This window comes from Lissotriton vulgaris, chromosome 7 (genome assembly GCF_964263255.1).
Source record: "Lissotriton vulgaris chromosome 7, aLisVul1.2, whole genome shotgun sequence".
Taxonomy (NCBI): Eukaryota; Metazoa; Chordata; class Amphibia; order Caudata; family Salamandridae; genus Lissotriton; species Lissotriton vulgaris.
The window spans coordinates 1440438614-1440452525 of NC_141695.1; the positions used below are offsets into that span (position 1 = coordinate 1440438614).

The 13912-nt window shown below is 48.8% G+C and overlaps 1 protein-coding gene across 4 annotated transcripts in view; it reads left to right on the forward strand.

Moving 5' to 3' along the window:
* The window catches only part of SGK2 (serum/glucocorticoid regulated kinase 2), a 459518-nt gene that overhangs the window by 347059 nt on the left and 98547 nt on the right, over positions 1 to 13912 (forward strand). For all 4 annotated transcript variants that reach the window (XM_086932250.1, XM_086932253.1, XM_086932252.1 and 1 more), the window contains one exon: positions 13797 to 13883. In XM_086932250.1, the coding sequence (XP_086788376.1) occupies positions 13797 to 13883 (87 nt within the window). The remainder of the gene's footprint in view (positions 1 to 13796; positions 13884 to 13912) is intronic.

A 13912-nucleotide genomic window follows, 5' to 3' on the forward strand; every position in this document is an offset into this window, starting at 1 on the left:
GTTACGTAGGATGATGTTTTTTATCGCTGGACTTCTAGAAGAATATTTAGACACGAATACTGGTCTTTCAGATTTACGCATGCCCATGCTGGGAATTAGAAGGTCATTTCTGTTCTTAAGCGTGGTGCGTTCACGAGCAGCCAGCAAAGTGGCTTCAGGATATTTTCTCTCCCTGTATTTTTGCAAAATGTTCTTTTCAGTGTGTGAATAATCTTCCTGTTCAGAACAAATCCTTTTAGCCCTCAACAACTGGGAAAAGGGTAGGTGTTTTTTCAAAGGAATTGGATGACAACTGGTATACAAAAGAGCATTGTTCCGATCTGTTGTTTTAACGAACAGCAAGGTTTTTAAACTGGAATCATCCAAAGTAATTAGGATGTCCAGAAAGGGTAGACATTTTGAATCTGCGTTGTAAGTGAATCGGATATGGTCATCAACTTGGTTGATGTGGGAAATGAATTCTGTTATCTCTTCTGGAGGTCCTACCCAGATCAAGAAGATATCGTCTATATATCTCCAGTATGTTTCAATTTTGTTGCACCACAGGACATTCTTCAAAATGTGGTCTATTTCAAGTCGATGCATGAACAGGTTCGCGTAGCTGGGAGCTGCACAATTGCCCATTGAAGTGCCCACTAGTTGTAAATAGAACTCGTTATTCCAGTTGAAATAACTGTGGTATAACATGAATTGCATGAGCTCGAGTAGTAACACTTTTAAATCATCATTCATAGGATTTAGGAGTAAAAAGGATTCCAAGGCTTCAATGCCCCTGTTGTGTTATTTTGAGGTGTATAGTGCACACACGTCGATGGTAACCAGAGTATATTGGGTGTTTGGATTTAACATCACTTTATTCAGTTGGTTAAGGAAATCAGTGGAGTCACGTATGTATGTGGACATGCCCCTCACGATGTGCTGGAGGTACATGTCGACAAACTTCCCGGTGGGTTCATGGATGGAATTCCTTGTAGACCCAATGGGTCTAAATGGCGGTTGATGGAAGTTTTTATGACTTTTAGGCAGCATATGGATGCTGGGACACTTTTATGTTACTTGTTCCACCCGGTCAATTTTTTATGTCGTAGTACCTGCTCTTAACCACGCACATCCCTTTTCCGCACTCCCGTACTCCACGCTTCCTCGTCGGTTACCGTCACTGAATGCTGCAATTTGAACGTTTCGGGTAAGAACTATGCACTCAAATGTCGGTTTCCGATCACATTTTGTCGTTTAAGCCATGTGCACCAGCCGGGTGTTTTCACTGGGGATTTCTACCCGTATTTATGACATTCTTGATTCCGTTGATCTTCGTTATGCACACATTTTTTTCTTTTCGAGTTTGGTCTCCCGTCTTTGCCTTGGTGTATCTTTTTGTGCTCACGATCCCATAGCATAAATTTTCATTTGTACACTTTATCGTTTAGTGTCACCTATCATCTGCAAATTTTATTTTCCTAGTCCCATTCTTGCTGATGTTGAGGGTAAAGTCCCCTTCCTAAAACAGTGTCTGTTCCTTTTACAGATAAACCCTATTCCCCTGGTGAAGGGACATCCATCCCGAAATGCATAGGGACTTTGGCACTCTAAAACGTTTGTGATGGATAACGAATTGAACATTATCATCTAGTCAATATGATTATAATATATGACTTTTTGGATTAAAATCATGATGAACTAAATTGGATTCTTGAATTTGACTATATTTTGAAGAAACTCGAGGTAGTTACCTCCACAGGAGCACCTACAGGATTCAGTGTGGGAATTCCCCACACCTCCTTGGTACTAGTTTTCAATTTCGAGTCTCTTACCAGCCAGAAGAGACCATTCCTGAGGCGCCCAGAAATGAGCTATACATTTGATTTAGGATTACCTTTTGTTTGAACTTGCACTAAAACTTAAGGTGTGCCACACCACCTTTCATTTTATCCTAGGTGAACCACCATGCCACAACAATTCCCAAGATTCTTAAGCCACCTCCTTAAAGAATGTCGGTGGGACAGAGTAAGGGGTGTTCTGCAGGATATACAAAAAGCGCGGCAGGGCCATAATTTTGAGTAGGGCCGCTCTGCCCATGAGGGACAACGACAAGGTGCGCTAATGCAGTATGTCTGTGTGGAGCCTATCTAACTGAGGGGTGAGATTCCTCTCCAGGAACACCTGGTGGTCTCAGACAATGTGAATGTGCAGGTATTTGGGGCCAGAGTGTGGGAATACCACTGATTAATGTCCAATTTATAGAGTATTCCGAGTACCTCCAGAATAATTTGAACATATGGAGAACCTTTGCGGTGGAGGTGTACAGTCTTGCGAGATACAGGATTATATCAGTGGCATACAATGAGATTCGTTCCTCCCAGCCCCCCAGTGCTTTATTTACTCCAGATCATTGGGTCTTTCCTGAACCAATGTGCCAGTGGTTCTAGTGCTAAGTCAAACAGTAATGGCGACAAGGGACAACCTTGCCTTGTGCCTCTCCTCAAATGGAATAGTCTCGACACTGCTCCATTGACCCAACTCGGGCCAATGGACCCTGATAGAGCAGCTTCACCCAGTTACAAAAATTGGGGCCAAAGCCCAACCTAGTGAGCACTCCAAAAAGGTAGGGCCATTCTATGCTGTCATAGGCCATTGAGTCGTCCACTGACATCAATTCTGTTTGTTGACAGGAGGGGTCTTTCATCACAAGGAGCACGCCATAAAGTCTCGGTTGTGGCAAGTACTTCTGTTGGGCATAAAGCCCAATTGATCCCTGTAGATTACCGTAGTAATGACGAATGCCAGTCTATTGGCCAAGGCCGTGGCCAATACCTTTACCTCGACATTGAGCAGGGAAATTGGTCGGTATGAGCTACACTGGTCCGGGGGCCTGCCCGCCTTCTGTATGATGACAATAGTGGCTGTCTGCTGGTCAACAGGCAATTGGCCCTCTTCCCGAACCTCCTCCAGCATGCTCCTTAGTGGTGATGTTATTCTGGGGGCCAGGCTTTTATATAACTCAACTGGGAGGCCATTTGGACCTACTGCCTTTCCTGATTTTAAGTACCCTAACGCACCGGACAGCTCCTCCTCAGCGTCTAAGGCATCTTGTGCCTCAACTGACAATGTTGGCAATGAGAAGTCCTTCAGCAGCTCATCACAGTCCCTCTGAGATTGTGCGCTCACTGGCGAGTACACCCCCTCACAGTAGGAGGCAAATACCTCTGCAATTCCAACAATGGACATTTGGAGTGTCCCTTCTTAGTCTCTAATAGTGAACACCCATGATCGTTCTCTATCATGTTTCTCCAGCCAGGCCAGCAGCATAGAAGCCTTGTCGCCCACTTCATACAGTCGATGTTGTGTTGCCAGGGCGTAGGCTCACTGTTCGCCCTCTGCCACAGGTTGCAACTCCCGCTGGCGCAGAGCCAATGCATGCCGCAGGTCCGCGTCCCACCAGGCTGAACCTTACTCTCCATCTGGAGTATTTCTTGTTCACATTGACCTTATTTGTAACGCCACTTCTTTCTTTTTGTCCTCTGAGCGCCTGAGCCTGACCTCTTAGAACTGTTTTGTAGGCCGTCCAGATAGTTTGGTGCGAGTCCACCAATCCTGTGTTTTTCTGAAAGTAGAGGTCTGCGCCCACCTGGACTTTGTCCCTCAGTATTGGGGTTCTCAGCCACCAGGGATCAATCTTCAGGAATTACACTCTATGGATGTAGGGGCCGCGGACAGTCACCCCCACCAAGGAATAATCAGAGATGGCCCTGGCCATGTGTGTTGGTGCTGAGAACTCTCCCACCTTATCACTATGTATGTAAATAGTCAGTTCTTGAGAGTAAACCATGTTGTGCCGAATAATATGTGTATTGCTGTTTCTGGGTGTTGTGCGTCTGCCAGATGTCCACAAATCACATGGCTGTCAAAAAAACAGAGAGGATTTGCTCCCCCCGCTAATGCACTGGAGTGATCTAACTTCGGATCCAAAACTGCATCCGTCTCCCCCCCCCCCCCCCCCCCCCCTCCCCCCAACAAAAGGGTTGCCGCCGGGAGCCCTGTCAGGATCTTAATAATCTTTGGGAGACTGATCATCTGGAGTCTCTGAGATATATTGAACAAACATAGCATTATCAAGCGCCCCTCCCACCTGCTTGCCACTACCACACAGCAGCCGGCTTTGTCAGACTAGGTACCCTCGATGGTGAATGGTAATGTTTCGTACCAGGATTCCCACCCCTCTGGCGTTCGTGGTATATCCTGAATGTGCCACTAATCTATATGCAAACCAGTCTAAGGCCTTGTATTTTCTCCCCCTGAGGTGTGTCTCTTGCATCATAACCACATCCGGGGAACGTCTCTTGATGTACTGAAGGACCAGTGTACGTTTAATCTTATTCTCCTGGCCGTTCATATTCCAGGTCCCGGCACGGATTATCTTTGGTTCCCCCATGGTTGTGGCTATTTCCATTGGAAGCCACAGCGTGCGCCCCCCCAAATAACCCAGCTTTCACATGCATTGTGGTACGAGACTATCCTGAGCAGAAATATCATAGCAAACAACGAGATTAAACAATTGACCCCCCCCCACCCCGCAGCCCTGCTTGGTGAGTAGAATGCATCCCACCTCCCCAACTTGCAGAGGGCTTGTCGTCCTAACTGTGCAATGGTAACAATTAGTGAGGAGCATGAGCCAGCCTCCAGCATGAAATTACAACATGTGGCTATGGAATGTCAAATGCTCCTTATTTCCCTCTGAGAGCAGCTCTGTTTGTAAGCCCCCAACGAAGAGTCTTTCAATGGATTCCAACTTCGCAACCTCTGTGATTGTCCATTAAAATTCGAATGTCAATGTCACCTTTGGGTCACAAGAATGGAAGGAGCCAACACTGAAGGGGACGTTTTAACTCTTTTATTGAGTTACAACACAAAAACAATGTTCGGGATAACCAAAATACAATGAGGGTCCAGGGTCCTTCCTTGGTGTCCTCAGCTTCAGTCCTTGGGGCGGAGGTCCGGGATTACCAGGACATGTAGGGAAACACAAAAGAGAACAATGTGGCTTTTAGGTACTGGTCACTGTTTTAAATGGACAGGGGAAAGGGGAGTGACGGGGATAGTCCGAACCACCACCAGCAATTGTAGATACCCGTGAATGGTGCTCGAGAGCTGCGGTGCCAGACCTCCCCTCCCGTCTCCCTAACCGGTCCCGCCCTTCTTAGCCCTGAATAGCGAACCCAAACGAGCACGCACCTGGGTAAGCCACGTGTCCTCCTTTGCGTGGCTGGGCGATACGCGGTATCGTTGGCCTCCTGGCGTTTCCCTTGACGGTCTCTGCTTCTCGTCCGGTTCCGTTCTGGCGCCTTCTCCGCCCGCTGTGTCGGCTCCCGTGAAGAACTCCGCTGCCTTGGTCCCGACTTCCGCCTCGGTCGTCTTGGTCTCGGTTTCCCTGCTCCGGCTCGCGTTCTTCTCCTGGCGTTGTACGTCTGATTCCCACGACGAGTCTGCCAACCGAGACACGGCGTCTTCCGGATCCACCCTCAAATGGCGCGAGGTCGAACCTGATAGGCCCACAAAGTCAGGTGGTCCAGAGGCGAGGCGGTTATCCAGACAGCACGGGCTGTTCTTAAAGGGTCCGTAGTAGTCCGCCTGCAGGTAAGACGGAGAATCAGGCATCTCAGTCTGGGCTGAGCAAGGGACCCCCTGACATATCCCCCCCCAGTCTTTTCCCGGTCGGGGGAAAGTGGATAACGGGACAAATAGTCAGCATTTGTCTGAGCAGAGCCTTTCCGGTGACACACTTCAAAGTCATAAGGTTGTAAAGACAAGAACCAACGGAGGATACGATCATTGCGTCCCTTATTCCGTTGCAACCACTGTAAGGGGGCATGATCAGAAAACAACGTAAAATGCCGACCATCTAAATAATAGCGAAGCTTTTCAATGCTCCACTTAACCCCTTGTTGTAAATACTTAACAGCCAGGCATTCTTTTTCTATCGTAGGATAGACAGTCTCCCTAGGGAACAGTTTCCTGCTCAAATACAGGATGGGCCTTCAGCACTGGTGATGAGGAAAGAGCATCTTTCAAGGCCTGAAAAGCATCTTGGGCTTGAGAAGAAGGATGCTTAAACTGGGAGGAAGTAGCATTATTCTTCAACAGATCAGTCAAAGGGGCTGAGAGGGATGCAAAGTGTGGGATGAAACGTCGGTAGTACCCAACCAGGTCAAGAAAGGCCCGGAGATCCCGTCTGTTACTGGGAAAAGCTTGGCATTGAATGGCTTTTACCTTCTCTTGTTGAGGATACAACTGGCCATTACCCAATATATATCCCAGGTATTTGACCTGAGAAAAGGCTAGTCGTGACTTTTTGGAATTTATGTGTAGACCCGCCTTCTCTAACGCCTCTAGGATTTGCTCCAAATGCTGTAGATGGGTCTGCCAGCCTGGACTGTGAATGACTGTCATCCAAATAAGCCGTGGAAAACTGGTGGTATGGAGCTAGTACAGTGTCCATAAGTCTTTGGAACGTAGCCGGAGCCCCATGCAGACCAAAGGGTAGAACAGTAAAATGAAAAAGACCGTCCGGTGTGGTAAATGCGGTCTTTTCCTGGTCTTCTGGGGAAAGGGGTACCTGCCAGTATCCTTTGGTGAGGTCAATGGTTGTTATAAATTGAGCCTCACCAAGGCGTTCTATCATTTCATCCACTCTTGGCAAAGGATAGCCATCTTGTTTGGAAACCTTGTTTACTGCTCTGAAGTCAATACAAAATCTCTTACTTCCATCCGGTTTTGGGACTAGCACTACTGGGGATGACCAGTTACTCTTGGACGGCACTATGATCCCTGCCTCTAACATTTTCTGCACCTCCTCTTTTATCAGTGCCCGTCGGGCTTCGGGGACTCGATAAGGTTTTTGTTTTATAGTCACCCCTGGAGTGGTTGGAATGTGATGTTCAGCTAAGGTGGTTCGACCTGGCTGATCTGAAAAAATCGACTGGTGTCTTAACAACAGGGACCTTAGTTCCTTCTTTCTGGGATCGGGAAGGTTGGGGTTCACGACTGTATGTTCAATAGTATGCTCTTGAGGAGTAGCTAATGAGACGGCTATTGGATTTTTAGGAGGAGGACCCAACCTCTTTTTCAAGATATTAATGTGGTAAATCTGGGTTCGTGATGGAGACAACTGTAAGGCATACGTAGTCCTACCTATCTTCCTTATGACCTGAAACGGACCCTGCCACTCCTTGCGGAGTTTGTGTGTAGAAGTGGGAAGGAGAACAAGAGCCCAATCCCCTAGATTAAATTCTCTCCACTTCTTGCCTTTATCATAAAAGGTCTTTTGTTTTTCCTGAGCTTTCTCTAGAGTTTCATAGGACAAGGTCCTTAACTTGTGTAGCCTAGTTTTTAGTTGTTGGGAGTAATCCAATAGCTCTTCAGCGTCTTGGGACCCTGTTTTCTCCCAACTATCTCTGGTTATTTCTAACAGGGTACGAGGCTTCCTTCCAAAGAGCAACTCAAAGGGTGAAGTTCCTAAACTGCTTTGGTATTGGCTTCTCAGAACATACAGAGCCAGCGGAAGCAATTGATCCCATTGTTTGCCATCTCCCGACAACAGTTTTTTTAGGGTGGTCTTTATTAAACCGTTGTCGTTCTACCAGGCCATCGGTTTGTGGATGGTATACCGAAGTGCGTAGATGTTTCACATTTAGGAGAGTACACACTTGTTTCATGAGACATGACACGAACGGTGTTCCCTGATCTGTGATAAGATCCTTGGGGAATCCCATTCTGGCAAACAATTCAACCAATTTTTGAGAAATGGCACTTGTAGTAGCTGCCCTTAAAGGAAACGCCTCAGGGTAACGCGTCGAGTAGTCAAAGACCACCATGACATATTGATACCCTCTGTGTGACTTTGGTAGAGGACCTATGATGTCTACGCCTATTCTTTCAAAAGGCTTTCCTATGATCGGAAGAGAGACAAGAGGTACTTTGGGAGGAATGTAGGGATTTCTTTTTTGACAAATCTGACAGTACTTTTTAACTTGAGCAAATACCCCTGGCCAATAGAAATGCTCTATGATGGCATTAGTAGTCTTTTCTGCCCCAGAATGACCCGCCAAAAGGTGAGCATGAGCATAAAACATCACCTGTTCTCTAAACACGGTTGGTACTATTAATTGTGGAGTGGCCCGGCCTTGAGCGACTCTGTACAAGAGGCCATTTTGCTCAATAAAACAGGGATACGTTAGCTGTGTCCGACCTTGGTTATCGTGTGCACTCTGCCAGGCAGTTGCTAGGGAAGCGTCATTTAACTGGGCTGCCCTAAAGTTAGAATTGGTGGACCAGGGTTCTTCTGTTAGCAAACCCTCCCTAACTCTGCTGCTACCGTGTTTTTCTAAAACTTCAGGCATAAGTGTAGAAAACCACTTATTGTCAGTCCCTATAATAAGGGGTTAAGGTAAGTCTGGGAGAACTCCTAACTCACTTTGTAGTTGTGTACCCTTCTCAGTCGTTAAGGTGACCTGGGCTAGAGGATAGGTACGCACATCCCCGTGTACACATTTAATCCTCACAGTACGGTCCAACAGTACAGAGGAAGCGGACAGGGTGCTATTCCTTACTACCGAATGGCGACAACCTGAGTCCAACAATGCCCGGGTTTTCTTGTTATCTATGAGGACACTTACATAAAACTCTGGTCCGGTCTCTTGGGCATACAGGATGGCACGTGGAGCATACCCGACCTCCATGGGTTCTTCCTCTTTTTCTTTCTTTTTGCGGCAATACCTTGCAATATGTCCCCATTCACCGCACTCGTAACATTGTGGACCCGTAAGGACTGGTGGCTCGATTTTCAGGGTTCTGGGTTTGATAGGCGGGGGCTCGTTTTGGGGTTTATAGGGTTTTTTTTCAGGTTTTGTGAGAGCTTTATTGACAACAGGCTTTTCCGGTTCTCGAAAAACAGGCTTGGTTTGAGCACGAGCATAAGAATTAGCCATCTCAATGGCATGGTCTAAAGTCAAACCTGTATGCTGTCTGAGCCACCGCTGCGTACCATAGGGTAGTGCCTCAAGAAATTGTTCCAAGTATATTTTATTCATAACCCTGTCCATATCACCCTCTTGTGGTTTCAACCACCTGTCCGCCGCATCCTTCAACTTATAAAAAAGAGTCTTAGGGGCGTCAGTTGGGGTTCCCCTTTCTTGTCTGAATCTTATTCTGTGGGTCTCATCTACCCCCAGTCTGTCTAGCACTATCTGCTTCACATGTCCATAGGCGGCTGTACCATCCTTGTTGGCCAACTGGTATGCGGCCTGTGCTTCCCCAGTTAATAGAGGAGCCAGGTAAAAGGGCCATCGTTCACCTGGCCAGCCGCTAGCCCTAGCCGCCCTTTCAAAGTTCAAAAAGAAGGAAACAGGGTCGTCTCCTGCAACATACTTCTGAAGGGGAACCATTGCCCCAGGAGGGTGTGCGGCTCGACTTTGTCCTAACACAGCCAATAGTTGTGACTGTCCTTCTGCAAGTTTGGTAAGGTGATCCGACTGCTGTTGTATAGCGGTAGTGAACGTAGCTCTATCGGTGTCGGCTTGTTCATTTGACCGCCCAATTGCCCACTCCAGTTTGAACTGTCCTTCGCTCGTTTGATTTATCAAGGCCTCCATCTTGTACTGTCAGATGGAAAACTCCTGGCTGGCTCGCCACTTGTCACCTTTGTTTCACAAGAATGGAAGGAGCCAACACTGGAGGGGACGTTTTAACTCTTTTATTGAGTTACAACACGAAAACAATGTTCGGGATAACCAAAATACAATGAGGGTCCAGGGTCCTTCCTTGGTGTCCTCAGCTTCAGTCCTTGGGGCGGAGGTCCGGGATTACCAGGACATGTAGGGAAACACAAAAGAGAACAATGTGGCTTTTAGGTACTGGTCGCTGTTTTAAATGGACAGGGGAAAGGGGAGTGACGGGGATAGTCAGAACCACCACCAGCAATTGTAGATACCCGTGAATGGTGCTCGAGAGCTGCGGTGCCAGACCTCCCCTCCCGTCTCCCTAACCGGTCCCGCCCTTCTTAGCCCTGAATAGCGAACCCAAACGAGCACGCACCTGGGTAAGCCACACGTCCTCCTTTGCGTGGCTGGGCGATACGCTGTATCCTTGGCCTCCTGGCGTTTCCCTTGACGGTCTCTGCTTCTCGTCCGGTTCCGTTCTGGCGCCTTCTCCGCCCGCTGTGTCGGCTCCCGTGAAGAACTCCGCTGCCTTGGTCCCGACTTCCGCCTCGGTCGTCTTGGTCTCGGTTTCCCTGCTCCGGCTCGCGTTCTTCTCCTGGCATTGTACGTCTGATTCCCACGACGAGTCTGCCAACCGAGACACGGCGTCTTCCGGATACACCCTCAAATGGCGCGAGGTCGAACCTGATAGGCCCACAAAGTCAGGTGGTCCAGAGGCGAGGCGGTCATCCAGATAGCACGGGCTGTTCTTAAAGGGTCCGTAGTAGTCAGCCTGCTGGTAAGACGGAGAATCAGGCATCTCAGTCTGGGCCGAGCAAGGGACCCCCTGACAGTCACTTGCTACAATTCGGTCCCATTGCCACCCCTGAATCCCCCCCCCAACCCTCAAACCAGAAATATGTAAGAAAGCGTCTCTGGTAGTTACAGCACCCCTGACTGTTCACTTATCTGGTCTGTGACGCTGGGCAGGGCTCTCGGGTTCATTGTTCTCATCTCGCCGCTCTGCGCCTCACTCTTTTATGTTATTTATGGTATGTGGTTGTTCCTTGCCCCCTTTCCACCCAACCGTTCTCCAGCCAGTCACTTGCCTCGCCAGGCGAGTTGAAGAAGTAGGGTTTACCCTCTGCGAGGATCTTTAGCTTTGCTGGAAATAGCATCATGTACTTGATGTTCTGGTCTCAAAGGACTCTTTTCACTCAGTCAAAAGTACACCTTTGGCGCTGTACTTGGAGCTTGAAGTTGGCAAGAATTGGATAGTGGTGTTCTCATACTGCAGGTCGCCGTGCTGGCGTGCCACCTGCAGGTTCACATCTCTATCTCTGTAATTGAGTATACAAGCTATTATAGTGCGGGGAGGGGGCCCCGGGCACGGCCTATGCCTATGCCCCAGTGCCCGGTGCGATCTTTCTACTGAGAAATAATTGGATAGGCGTTTAGGCTTGAGATTGTTCAGGATTAGGTTTTCTAGGAAGAGTTCTACGGATGGCCCTCCATTCCCTCAGGCACGCCCACCACTCGAATGTTATTGCGGCGCGCTCTTCCAGCCTGGCCAGGATGTCTGTCTGGTATTTAGTCAGCTCTGATACTTGTTTCTCCAGGTGCTTCGTTTTGGACTGAAGGCCTCTAATGCTAGTCTCGGCTGCAGTCATCTTGTCCGCCATCTTCCGGAAATCGGCCCTGAGCAGGTTGACCTCCTCCGTTACAGTGTCTAATTTTGGTTCTAGGGTTCCATGCAAGTCTGTGATTGCCAGCATAATGTCCCTTAATGAGGGGTCAGGGGCTTGGTCATCTCACCTGGTCGGTGGCGTCCCCTCAGTCACACACTTTTCCCGGCCCATTGCCACTGTATATTTACCAATTTGGTTCACCTGACCTGGCCCCACGCTCTTTGTGTGACCCATCTACTGGCCTTATAATGTTTCTGGAAGGTAGGTTCCAGTCCTGGACTGGACATTTTGCCTCGTACTGCTGAAGGGGTCCGCCTCTCTCGGTGTTCCCGTTCAGGCTGTTGGGTGCCGCCTCTCCGGCATTATCCGCTCCCTGGGCATTCCCCGCTCAGCTAGGGGGAGACCCCTCAGTTTTTCCCCAGTCCCAGTGGACACCAGCAGGTCTCTTTGGTCCTGGATACAATTGTCTCACTGCGCGACCTCCGTGGGGCTGCCATGTCCCTCTTGCCCAACCGGCAGCTTCTCAGGTCCTCTCGATCAGCACCTCCGGCAACTGTGCAATAGTCCAACCGACTAGGCACTGGGCTCGGCCACACCCCTCTCGGTCACAGGCCTTTCTGATATCCACCGCCGGTCTTCGCGCCTCAGGGAGCACCTATTGGTTTTCAAGGTCCAGGCAGAGGATCAGCGAAAGCGTCCACTCTATCCTTATAGGCGTGCAAAGCCCGGACTCCGAGGGGCAGACAAGAGGTTTCCCACTTCTCATTGAGTATCCCAGCAGGGGGTCGCTTTTGCAGGCGCTACTGCCACCACACCTTTGTGCGCTGCATCCACTTACTAGTTCTTGATGTGCAGGTTGCAGGCCGAGGCGCCCTCACCTAACCGCCAGGTGCATGCAGGCTTCCAGCCGGCGAGCCCTTGTCTGCCCAGTCCCCAGGTCCGAGCGTTCTCGATCAGCCGCTATGTCCACGGCCGCCACCACCACCAATCCGGTCCAGAGGGGAGGTGGGGCGGCCCTCCGATTGCTCCCTCTCCGACTCAGTGCCCAGTTGGCATCTTTACTCCCAGCGATGTTAGTCATCCGGTCGGCGGTGCCAGCCTCCACTTTCCTCAAGGCCGGAGAGGCGGCGCCATGTTGCCGGCCCATGTCTTTACGCTCTCTGTCGGCTGTTGTGTCTGAGGCTGCCGCTGCCATGCACCAGGTCTCGAGGGGGGGGGGGTGAGCCACCTATTGCTTCCTCCCTGATAGAATGGCTAGCCATTGTCGTCGCTCCAAGCAGTGTTGAGACCTTCGGTCTGCAATGTGCTCTTTCGATATACAGATTTTGACGGATATAGCAGGGCTACTGGCAGGCGGCCAGCGCAGGTCTTTTAGTTTGTGGCCATCTTCGCCGGTTGCTAGCCACGCTCCCAAAGCCTTGCAACCTTGATGTTCCTGAGAGCCATGATGACTAAGTTACCTCAGCGGACCAACAGAAGCGCAAATACCGAGGAAGAAACGCGCATGAAAGAATTGGGTCGTAATAGGAAAATTCAAGCCTATACAGACAAGCGTCGCCCTGCAAAAGATGTGAGCTGCACTAGAGGAGATCAAGTTCTTGGTCATCAGCAGAGAAAATTAGTCTGATGCTCCTTTTGATGCTGAACCATTTCATATTGTGACCAGCAATGGACACATGGTGACTGCCCAGCCTTCTGGGAAGACCATTACATGAGATTCCTTGCATTTCTGACATGTGGCTCATCATTCGTCAGGCACTTATGTCATTGTAGAGACTGGGTCTGAAAAGACAAGTGATGAACCCCTGACAGCTGCTGTCTCTCCATCACCAACTCTAGTCATGCACATTTCTACTGTGGATCCTCCGTTTCCAAAGACACGGTCGGGAAATGTGATCAACGTGCCACATAGACTCATTAAAAAGCTTTATTTGTATATATTTGTAACATTTTTTAATTTTTATTTAACAAAGGGGGAGATGTAGTTAGTGTTGTGTCAGTATGTAATGACTAAACCTTTGTGGCTCCTGATTGACTCCGTAGAAATGTGACCTAAGCATTAGAGTGTAGTGAATTGAATGCAGGTTTGGAATGTTGAGTTTGCGGTTACACACAGAAGAATAAAGACATGTTCTACTAAGCTATGTGTGTGGCATAGTCATTGGCGAGTACCCTGACTAGGGAGGACGCTACACTAATCTACCCATTTTTGCAACCATCAAGGTAGCCAAATAATCATTCTGCATGTTTTTCTCTTTAAGTGCAAAGTATCTTTACTATTTCTACTGAACAAGACTGAGCTATTTATTTTACCATGACCCACAGTGAATTTTAGACAGTCTTGTAATGCTACTGGGAAAGATGAATCTGCCCAATTTTCTAATGGTTTGATTTTATACTCCTAATTCTCTTCTCAAAGGGGCATGTGGTCCTAACTGACTTTGGACTTTGCAAGGAAGGGATGGAGCCAGAGGAAACCACAAGCACCTTCTGTGGAACTCCAGAGGTAAGTGTACGCCTCAGCAGTTAAAAGGA